The 12,117-nt window shown below is 36.8% G+C and overlaps 1 protein-coding gene across 1 annotated transcript in view; it reads left to right on the forward strand.

The window, feature by feature from the left end:
* AMTN (amelotin) overlaps window positions 1-10,814 on the forward strand; it is a 23,812-nt gene extending 12,998 nt beyond the window's left edge. The window contains exons 5-7 of the mRNA XM_006873791.1: window positions 1,221-1,256; window positions 4,897-4,923; window positions 10,395-10,814. Coding sequence (XP_006873853.1) covers window positions 1,221-1,256; window positions 4,897-4,923; window positions 10,395-10,814 — 483 coding nt within the window. The remainder of the gene's footprint in view (window positions 1-1,220; window positions 1,257-4,896; window positions 4,924-10,394) is intronic.
* The last annotated feature ends 1,303 nt before the right edge of the window (window positions 10,815-12,117 follow it).

Raw genomic sequence — 12,117 nt, forward strand, 5'->3', positions numbered from 1 at the left:
TGTGTGACGAGGTTGTATTCTTTAACCATACTTATTCAACCTGTATGCTGAGCAAATAATCTGAGAAGTTGGGCTATATGAAGAGAAATGTAGCATCAGGATTGAAGGAAGACTCATTAATAAACAACATTCTTATCAATGGAGAAAAGATTGACATTGTCAAGGACTTCATTCAATAACCTTATATGCATGCAAAAGCTGGATAGTGAATAAGGAAGACTGTACGAGAATTGATGCTTTTAAATTATGGTGTTGGTGGAGAATATTAAGAGTACAATGGGCTGCCAAAAGAACCAACAGACCTGTGTTGGAAGAAGTGCAGCCAGAGTGCTCCGTGAAGGCCAGGATGGCCAAACTTCATCTCTCATATTTTGGACATGTTGTCAGGAGGGACCAGTCGCCGGAGAAGGATATCATGATTGGTAAGGTGGAGGGTCAGAGAAAAATAGGAAGACCCCCAGCGAGATGGATTGGCAAAGTGGCAGCATCAATGGGCTCAAGCTTGGCAACAATTGTGAAGTTGGCCCAAGACTAGGCATTGTTTCATTCTATTGTGCATAGTGGCGCTATGAGTCTATACTGACTCAATGGCACCTAACAACAAAAACAACAACCTCTAACCTGTCTGAGGAGCCCAGTGACTCCATAGTTAAGCACTGGACTGCAACCACAAGGTCCATGGTTTGAGCTACCTTCCGCTTTGTGGGAGAAAGATAAGGCTTTCTGTTCACCAGAAGATTTAAAGCCTAGGAAACGCTATACAAGGATGCTATGAGTCAGAACTGACTTAAAACAACAGTCTAGAATATATTTCAAAGAGTGGTAGGAAAATATTTTTGTTGTTGTTCTAGAACATTAGGTACCATAAGAATATATTTGAAATAGGATAAGCACTAGACTGACAACCACAAGGTCAGTGGTTCAAATCCATCAGCTGCTCCTTGGAAACCCTATTAGGGTTCTATGAGTCTTATGGCACTTAACAACAACAACAATGAAAATGTTGGGCTGCTAAACACAAGTTTAGCAGTTTGAATCCATCAGTCACTTCTTGGGAGAAAGATGAAGCTTTTTGCTCCATAAAGATTTTCCTGATATTCTTTTCTATCCTACTCAAGTGTCTATTTTACAATAGTAAGCAAGGGAAACCAATTGAATATGTTTTTATATGCAAGAATTTACCTTTGAATATGGTTTTACTTAAATTTTCTCTTTTTCAGATGTTACCAGTTATTGTAGCACAGCTTGGAGCCCAGGTAAAATTATATTTTTTTCATCATTAAAAACATTATGGTAATCATTTTTCAGGAGTTTTTTTGCTTTGCATTTTTTTTAACTTTTTAGCGTGAATTAAATTTGCAGACAAGATCACATGTTTTACATGCAACAAATCATGCACTTTGTTTCATCTCAATTATTGCAATCCCCTCCATTTAACAACAGTTATCCCGCTTCCTCACTGTGGTTTCTATTTCCGTTCTACCCATTTCCCATCCCTTCTCAACTTTGTCCTTAGGAAAATGTTGCCTTTTTTATTTTGAATGATTGACCAATCCATGGCGCACATACCTAACTAGTGTTGTTGCCCTTTCTATATACCTATCTCCTGCTTGGCTGAAAATTGGGCCACAAGAATGAATTAATTTCCAGACCTGAAAGGTGATCTAGGGCTGTAGTGTCAAGTTCCTCCAATCTATTTCTGACTAGTAAACCTGGTCTTTTATTATAATTTTGTGTTTTGTTCCACATTTTCTTCCACTCTATCCAGGAACTTCTAATGTAGTCGCTTTCACATCAGTTGGCAGTGGTAACTGGGCACCATCTAGTTCTTCTAGTCTCAGGGTCATGGAGGCTGATGTTCATGTGTTCCATTAGTCTGCTGGACTAATTGATCCCAAGCATCTTCAACTTTCATTACTCTTCTTTCGTCCGCACACGGAGATACAATAGTTGCAACTTAGGTGGCCACCAAGGAACTTTTAAGATCCCAAACACAAAAATAATACCTGAAACATTGTCTCTGTGGACTATGTTATACCAATTTACAATGGCAGCCCCTGAGACTATGGTCCTGAACCCCCAGCCCCATCAACTCATTGTCTTAAGATGTTTGATAATATCTAAGAACTTTCATCATTTTGCCTGCTGCATACTCTACCACATTCATAATTGTGTTTGAAGCAAAGATAAATATCTATATACAATATCCTTTCAACCCTTTTTTATTTGTGGGTATACTTTCATCTTTCTACCATAGCCATTCAGCCTGTATTTTTGTACAGAGTTGTGTATGTATTTAATACTATTGACCTCTATCCTGTTTAGGGCTTGCATATCTCCCTGTGTCTACACCTATCATCATCATTCTTCTGCCAACCTCCCTCTTCTTGTACATTGCCCTCCCAAACACCTGAGTTAACATTTGCAGACCCTTTAGTTAGTGAATTACTCTCGGTTCCCTCCCACCCCTCTTAAACATCTAAGAATATTTCTTTTAGCATCAAAACCGTTTCTTGAGCTCTTAAAATAATAGTCTCATACAATATTTATCCTCTTGTGATTGACTAATTTCACTCAGCATAATGTCCTCCAGGTTCATCTAAGTTATGAGGTGTCTTGCAGATTCACCATTATTCTTCAACATTGCATAGTATTCCATTGTGTGTATGTACCAATTCGTTTATCCATTCTTCCATTGCTAGACATTCAGTCTGTCTCCATCTTTTTACTATTGTGAATAGTGTTGTGATGAACAATGGTGTGCATATATCTACTCATGTCCTGGCTCTTGTTACTTGTGGCTATATACCTAGTAGAAGAATTGTTGGGTCATATGGTATTTCTATTTTCAAGTTTTTGAGAAAGAACCATACTGTTTTCCACAATGATTGAATCATTTTACAGTCCCACTAACAATGTAGGTGGGCCTTTGCCAGCATTTGTTGTTTTCCCTTGTTTTAAACTTTGTAATTAATGCTTGTGTGAGATGATATTTCATTGTTGTTTTGATTTGCATCTAATGGTTAATGGTATGGTGCTTTAGGGTCAGCACTGGACTGCGAACCATAAGCTCGGCAGTTCAAACTACTACCTGCTCCTTGGAAACCCTATACAGGGTCATTATGAGTTGGAACAGATTCAACAGCACTTAACAACAACAGCAAATGGTTAATGATCATGGACATTTCTTCATATGTTTGTTGGTTGCCTCAGTGTCTTCCCTGGTGAAGTGTCTGTTCATGTCATCTACCCATTTTTTAATTGGGTTGTTTCTTTTTCATGTAAAGGTGTAGTTTGTTATATATTTTAGACATTAGTCATTGCAAACAACTTTTCCCAGTCTGTGGTTTCTCTTTTTATTCTTTTGGCAAAATCTTTGGATACACATAAATGCCTAATTATTAGGAGGCCTAATTCATCTATTTGTCTTCTACTATTTGTTGTTTGACAATGTATTTATGTCATATATTAGAGCCTTAAGTATTTCCCTATATTTTCTTATGGATTATCTTTATAGTTCTAGATTTTACAGTTAGGTCTTTAATCCATATTGCGTTTGTTTTTGTATATGGTGTGAGATATGGGTCTTGCTTCATTCTTATGCAAATGGATTTCCAGTTTTGCCAACACCATTTGTTGAAGAGACGATCTCTTCCCCATTTAAAATTATTTTAAATATATTGATTTTATATCCCTTTGGTGTGAAATATTTATCTTGCCTCAATCTACCAGATATTTATAATGTTTCCAACTTAATCTGCATTGTATGAACATCATAATAGCAAGCACTAGTGTTTATTGAGTACTTCTACTAATGCCAAGTACACTTCTAAATACTTTACTGTAGTATCTCATTTGATCTGAACCAATTTTTGTAGATAATACTTTTATTTTGAATTTGAAAGTGAGTAGCTGGAAATAGTTACATTTCATCAGTAAACATCACAGGTGAATCAACCAATCAACTCTTTAAACCAAGTTGTTAAGAAACAAACAAGTTAATGGAATTGCTTTAATGAGTTTGGGGACTTACTTTTTAATCCCAAATATATACTTTTATTTATATATGCTCCTCTAGAAATGTTACATAACACTTTCTCTCCTCTCCCATTTTTCTGTAAGAAAGGTTATTCATGAGATCATTGATCAAATCACCAAGGTCCAAGATAGCAGCTTTTACTTCTGAAAATAATCGAACATAAGGTTCATATAAACTCTTAATTCCATATGTAGGAGCATATCTCACTAAAATAACCTGAAATATAGCAGAAGTGCACATACAAGTAACTGATCAAACTAACACTTGGGTAGAAGAAAATATTGGATGCAACTTAAATTTACCACAAAAGAAAAATTATTTACAAACAGTACAACATAAGAACAAATACTATGTGGCCATTCAAAATTAAATGTATTAAAAGTTTCCCATAACATGGTGCAATGATTGTCCTATAATTTTAAAAACAATGATAAGACACAAAATAGTATAAATTACATAGTTTCTATTAGGCACAAAAGGAACATGTAGAAAACAACTCAAAAAAATGAATCAGAAAAAAAAATGCATCAAATTCTTCATGGTAGGATTGTAACTTTGATTTGTTCTCTTCAAAGCTTTCTGTATTCTTCAAGTTTCCTCCAACATGCATATATTACTTAATAATAAAGGTGTTTGCCCTTACATCTCTCAGATAATAAATATTAGCTGTCCAATATCATATGGTAACTTGAATTTTGTGATACAGATTATAAGGAAGTTTAAAATATTTTGAAAATTACAAAAAATTTTATAAAAACCATGAAAGTATTTAAATTTATAAATGTTATATGATGTATAACTTGCCTCTAATATATTAAAATGTCTCTAATAACTTGTATTTGTCATTTTGCTTCTAGGGTGCTATCCTAAGCTCAGAAGAATTGGTAACAACAAAATATACTAACATTTCAAATTATTTTGATTTATACTACAATTCTGTTTGTGGTCCTCACATAGTTTCTCTTGACCACAAACCACAAACAGGCTGACCTTTTTTATGGATCTTAGCATTGCATTATCCTTTCTCTCACTGAGTATTTCATCATTCTTCTCAAGCTACCTTTCTGTTAATTTGACTTAACTATTTTATCTACCTATTTCTGTCAGATTCACTTCTGTCCAGAAAGCTATTGCATATAATTTTAAAATTTTATATTGGTGAAAATTCAGAATTACTAACTATAGAAATATAGAATAATAGAGATATTGACACTTTTTAGAGTAAAGCTTCATGCTCTTGAGTTGGATTTTTCATTTTTATAAGAAAATATGTTCTTTTTCTAGCATCAGATAGTGATTAATCAACTCTTTCCTACAGACATAAATAGCTATAAGGCTAAAGTTAAATATCATTATTGGGTATTTCTACACATTCCTCCATTTTTAGGGGAAATGACTAGAATTTAAATGATATATAAATATGACAAAAGAACTAAAGAATTAAGGAAATATCTACAAACACAGTTTTTTTTTATGTGAAAAAGAACATTTATATATGGTCCATAAGTAACAAACAAGCAAAGGCGTTAGTGTCTGTTTTGCTAATGTTGGTACATGAACTTCACATTTACCAGTTTATTGGGCCTTATTATTAATCATCACCAAACTACACAGTGGAGATTTTTGACTCAGTATTACAGATAAAGAAACTGTGATTAAATATTTTTGAGTAGTTTGGGCCCTAAAACAACAAAAACCAGTGGATTCAGGGGCAAAACCATTTTTCTATCCACTGTACCAGTGCTTTTCAAACTTTTTTAGTACAACTCACAGTGACAAATACATTTTCATTTAATTCAACACAAAGTCACACAAAGTTTAAGAAACAATGTCTTTGTTATTTGAAATGCTAAAATACATTCTAATAATTTACAGTACATTCTGGTTTTTTTAATGATAGTCATCACACATCTTTTTATTTTAAAACTACAGTTGTAGCAGTACTGATCTGAAATTTTTTGCATTATATTTTTGTGTCTCATCTAGTATAAAACTACTTCTGGTTTCAGTGCTTCTTAAAGAAAAACAAATCATAAACCTTAATCTGGACCACCAAATCACTGTCCTTTGGAGTGTTTTTTGTTTTGTTGTTAAGTGCCATTGTGTCCAGACCCAGACCTGATCACTGAGATTCTCTGGTAATGGACCCTTTTAACAAATTTCTCAGATGGTTCTTATGCAAACTAAAATGTAAAGTCCACCATAAATGAAATTTACATTTATCTTAATTATGAATTCTCAGCACTTTTTACTGTATGAAAACACATTTATTAATGCTAATCCTAAAGGAGCTCTGATAGTGTAGTGGTTACGAATTGTGCTGCGAACCGCAAGGTTAGCAGTTCGAAACTCCCTGTTCCAAGGGAGAAAGATGAGGCTTTCTGCTCCCGTAAAGATTTACAACCTCAGAAACCATGTACAGGGTCACTATGAGTCGGAACCAACTCCACGGCACATAACAACAACAACAACAACAATCCTAGAGAGTTTGTCGTACTGTAGTGGCTTGTGAGTTTCTGTGATTCTGAAAGCTATGGCAGAAGGGTCACCCATGGTAGACAGGTTTTCAGATGAGCTTCCAGATAAAGACAAACACTTCCGAGTATTTAGTCACTGAAAATTTTATGAATAGTAGGGACATACTGTCAGATATAGTGCCAGAAAATGAGCCCCTGATGATGGAAGGCACTCAAAATGCAACTGGGGAAGAGCTGCCTCCTCAAAGTAGAGTTAACCATGATGTTGCAAATGGAGTAAAGCCAGTGGGAATAAAGCCCTCAGGACCTTCATTTGCTGATGGGACACAATTCAAAATGAAGAGAAACAGCTATAAATATCCATTAATAATCAGAACATGGAATGTACGATGTTTGAATTGATGAAAATTGGAAATTGTTAAAAATGAAAGGGGACACATAAACTTTGATATCTTAGGCATTAGTGAGCTTAAATGGACTGGTATTGGCCATTTTAAATCTGACAACCACATGGTTTACTATGCTGGGAACGACAAATTGAAGAGGAGTGACATTGCATTCATCAGCAAAAAGAACAACTCAAGATCTGTCATGAGGTACAACGCTGTCTGTGATAGGATAATATCCATGTGCCTTCAGGGAAGACCTGTTAATACCTCTATTATTCAAATTTACACAACAACCACTAAAGCCAGTGAGAATGAACTAGAAGAATTCTACCAACTTCTTCAATTTGAAACTGATCAAACATGCAATCAAGATATATTGATAATCACTGGCGGTTGGGATGCAAAGATTGGAAACAAAGAGGAAAGATCAGTAGTTGGAAAATATGACCTTGGTGATACAAATGATGCTGGAGATTACATGATAGAATTTTGCAAAACCAATGACTTGTTCATTTCAAATACCTTTTATAAACAGCATAAGAGATGGTGATACATATGGACTTCACCAAATGGAATATATAGAAATCAAAGTGACTACATCTGTGAAAAGAGTTGGTGGAAAAGCTCCATATCATCAGTGAAAAAAAGGCCAGGGGAAGACTGTGGAACAGGCCATCAATTGCTCGTATGCAAAATCAAACTGAAGCTGAAGAAAATGAAAACAAGTCCATGAGAACCAAAATATGACCTTGAATATATCCCACCTGAATTTAGAGATCTTCTGAAGAACAGATTTGATACATTAAACACTAAAGACCAGAAGAGGTGTGGGACATCAAAAACATACATGAAGAAAGCAAAAAGGCATTAAGAAGACAAGAAAGATGGAAAAGATAAAAATGGATGTCATAAGAGACACTGAAACTTGCTCTCCAGTGTAGAGCTGCTAAAGCAAATGGAAGCAATGAGGAGGTCCAAGAGCTGAACAGAAATTTTCAAAGGTCAGCTCAAGAAGACAAAGTCAAATATTACAACAAAATGTGCAAAGATCTGGAGTCAGAAAACCGAAAGGGAAGAACACGCTCAGCATTTCTCAAGCTGGGGAAACTGAAGAAAAAATCCATGCCTTGGTTTTTGTTATTGAAGGATTCTCTGGACAAATTATTGAATGGTGCAGAAAGCATAAAAAGAAGAAAAGGAATACACAGAATCACTACACCAAAAGGAAATTGTCAATGTTCAACAGTCTCACGAGGTAGCATATGACCAAAAGCCAATAATACTGAAGGAAGAAGTCCATGGTGCATTGAAGGAATTGACAAAGAACAAGGCACCAGGAATTGATGGAATACAAATTGAAATCTTTCAAGAAAGTGAGGTGGCACAGGAGGCACTCACTCATCTCTGCCAAGAAATTTAGAAGACAACTGTCTGGCTGACTGATTGGAAGAGATCCATATTTGTGTCCATTCCAAAGAGAGGTGACCCAATGGAATGCAGAAATCATCGGTCATCTCTTTGATATCCCATATGAGTAAAATTTTACTAAAGGTAATACAGAAATGGCTGCAAACATACATTGACAGACAACTTCCAGAGGTTCAAGCTGGATTCAGAAGAGGCCGTGGAATGAGGGATATCATTGCTGATGTCCGATGGATCTTGGCTGAAAGCAGAGAATACCAGAAAGATGCTTACCTGTAATTTATTAACTATACAAAGGCCTTTGATTGTGTGGATCATAACAAGCTATGGACAACATTGCAAAGTATGAGTATTCTGGAACACTTAATGAGGAACCTGTTCATAGATCAAGAGGCAATTGTTCGAACAGAACATGGTAACACTGAATGGTTTTAAATTAGGAAAGGTGTGTGCCAAAGTTATAGTCTTTCACCACACTTTTTCAACATGTATGATGAGCAAACAATCTAAGAAGCTGGGTTGTATGAAGAAACATGTGGCATCAAGATTGGAGGAAGACTCATTAACAACCTGCAATATGCAGATGATACAACTTTGCTTGCTGAAAGTGAGGAGGACTTAAAATTCTTACTAATGAAGATCAAAGACCATAGCTTTCAGTATGGATTGCATCTCAATGTAAAGAAAACAAAAATCTTCACCACCGGACCAATAAACAATGTTTTTATCAATGGAGAAAAGACTGAAGTTGTCAGACTTCATGTTTCTTGGATCAACCATCAACACTCATGGAAGCAGCAGTCTAGAAATCAAATGACGCATTGCATTAGGCAAATCTGCTGCACCAGACCTTTTAAGTGTTGAAGAGAAAAGATGTTAGCTTGAGGACTACGGTACGCCTGACCCAAGTCTTGGTATATTCAATAACCTCATACGCATGCGAAAGCTGGACAGTGAATAAAGAAGACCATTGAAGAATTGATACATTTGAGTTATAGTGTTGGAGGAGAATATTGAAAGTGCCATGGGTTGCCAAAAGAACCAACATATCTGTGTTGGAAGAAGTGCATCCAGAGTGCTCTTTGGAGGGCAGGATTGCCAGATTTCGTCTCTTATACTTCGGACTTATTGTCAAGAGGGACCTGGAGAATAACATGTTTGGTAAGATGGAGGGTCAGAAAAAAGAGGAAGACCCCCACCAGTGTGATGGATTGGCAACGTGACAGCATCCACAGTCTCAAGTGTGGCAACAATTGTGAGGTTGGCCCAGCATAAGTCACTATGCACAACAACAATCCCAAAGAACTAGCTCCTACCTTACACTCTCTCCACACCCAACTGACATTACAGTATTTCATCTTAAAATGAACTTTTCACAGTAATTTTTTCCAGAAAAAAAAAACTAGTGTAGGCTGCATTCATTACTATTGTCCAAATCATTTGTGGTCCAAGTGAGGGGATTTCCTTAAGTAATCTCAAAGAGCACACCAATGGCCAAATGCCAAGAAAAACATATGTCTGACTCAGTAGCACAATGCTTTTGAAAAAATACTTTTTTAAAAAATCTTGGAGAAATGCAAACTATAAGAAGGAGGAATGATTAATCTAATTAAATTAATTTTCCATTAATTTTATACCACTTTACTACTTTTTATTAAACTAATATTTATGGGCAAAAGAAAGCCTATAGTTTAGGTAAATAACACAATACACCACCATAATTGTATGGATTTTTTGGCTGAGTTCTATCTAGAGAAATGCCTGGGAATTACAAATTATGCATTATTCCTTTTGCTAGACTGGCTTGATTCTTGCTTCCCTTTTCTGAAGGAAACAGAGTATAGCAAGGAATTCCAATAATGAAGCCAGCATCAGACTTGGCTTGCGAGAGGGAAGCATTTCCTCCCTCCGAGGAATGCTAAACCTTTGTTGCTTTCTCTAACATTAACCCCTAGTCCTGCTCTCTTACCCAAACTTGTCGCCCTCAAAGAAAAACAAGGGTGGGTAATCAGTCTTAAATGTGCTCCTTTTGTCTTTGTTTTCTGTTCCCCTCCCTCCTTACAGCCAGTGGCCCCACAAATGTTCACGGGCCTCCTCATCCACCCCTTATTCCCAGGAGTCATGCTGCCCACCAGTCAGGCAGGGCCTACTCCAGAGATCCATGAGGGAATCCTTCCTGCAGGACAAGCAGGAGTAAACTCTGCCATCCAGGGAACTCTAGAAGGTCACCTCCCAACTCCCAGTGGCACAGATTATATGATGGGAGTGACTGCCCCTGCTGGTCTCCAGAGGGGCACATACACCACTGAGGAAACCACCACAGAGTCACCAAATGGTAAGTTCTCCAAGCTAGGAAAAGAAAATCATCTGCGGAGTAGGAGAGTGTTTTGTCTTGACTTAGCAAGTTCAGGGCCAGAGAAAATGAGGAAGCCTTTCTATCCATTCATAGGTGACTCCAGCAACAAGAAGGAATATTTTAACTAAGCCCTAGGATTAAGGACATTCCACTAACGCTATTGTGTTAACCCTGAAAAGCAAATATTTAATTGCTGGTATAATATTCTTTCCATATTTGATCAGAGAAGGAAATACTTGAAAGCAAGCTCTTCTCCTTTTCTCATTTCCTTCATCTTTAACACTGGCCTATAGTAGCGTAGTGGTTACGAATCGGGCTGCGAACCTTAAGGTCAACGGTTCGAAACTACCAGCCGCTACGCGGGAGAAAGATCAGGCTTTCTACTCCGTAAAGATTTACACCCTCGGAAACCCTGTACAGGGTCACTATGGGTCGAAACCGACTCGACGGCACTTAACAACAACAATAGTAGATGAATCATCAGTTTGGATATTCATTCCACTTACTGAACTTCAGAATCACCTTTAATGCAGTGCTACAACCAGACACTGGTAACAGACTGAAGTTAGCACAGTGGGTTAACTAGAACCTTCTGCCAGTATCCTAATGAAATCTTGCAAAAAATAAGCTCTTCTAGCACCAACAAACAAAAATAAGTATTTTACCTGTGGGGAATGTCTAGAATCAAATATCATTGGAGCTGACAAAACAATGACTTCATTTTGATATTCCTGCTCCTGGAGCACAGGGAATAAAAAAACAAAAAACTTTGATCTCAAATCAAAATGCAAAGATTAAACATGTTTCTATCTGCATCTGAAAGGTAACTTATTTTCTTCCAGGAATTCAGTGAGCTGTTTTCAACTAAACCACCGTTGAGATTTAGTGATATATGTGAATCTTTTGCATTGATCGTATTATGCAATGGGTTGAGACACACTGAAGAATATCAGAAGAAATTAATATTTATGTTACCTGAAAGGTTTCTTGGAATTTCAGAAAATATAGTCTACCTAAAGAATACAGGCTTCTGGGGATGAGGTGGGGGATGGTAAAATAGCTAAATGGAAAAAAGTATTTCTGAAATATAACATTATGCCACCTCTGATTTGCATATTAAAAAGCATTTTGAAAAGTTGCTCTTCTTATTTGCAAATGAAATCAAATTTGACCCTTTCAGAAACTACACTACCTCAGCACACGTGAGATTCTACATATACGACTTTCTGTGGTCAGGAAAGAGGCACCCTTACTGCCGGGGTTTTCCCTCGACATAGTTGTCACGAGTGTTTGGTTCACGAGGAGGGGAGATCCAGCGGCGATAGGGATAGCGAAAGAATACACAGACAAACAGAAGAAGGGAAACAATGAGGCACCCCAAAGCCAGGGTGGATACATCACTGGTGGGCAGGCTTGGGACTACAGGCATCA

The sequence above is a fragment of the Chrysochloris asiatica genome, unplaced genomic scaffold (assembly GCF_000296735.1).
Source record: "Chrysochloris asiatica unplaced genomic scaffold, ChrAsi1.0 scaffold00254, whole genome shotgun sequence".
Taxonomy (NCBI): domain Eukaryota; kingdom Metazoa; phylum Chordata; class Mammalia; order Afrosoricida; family Chrysochloridae; genus Chrysochloris; species Chrysochloris asiatica.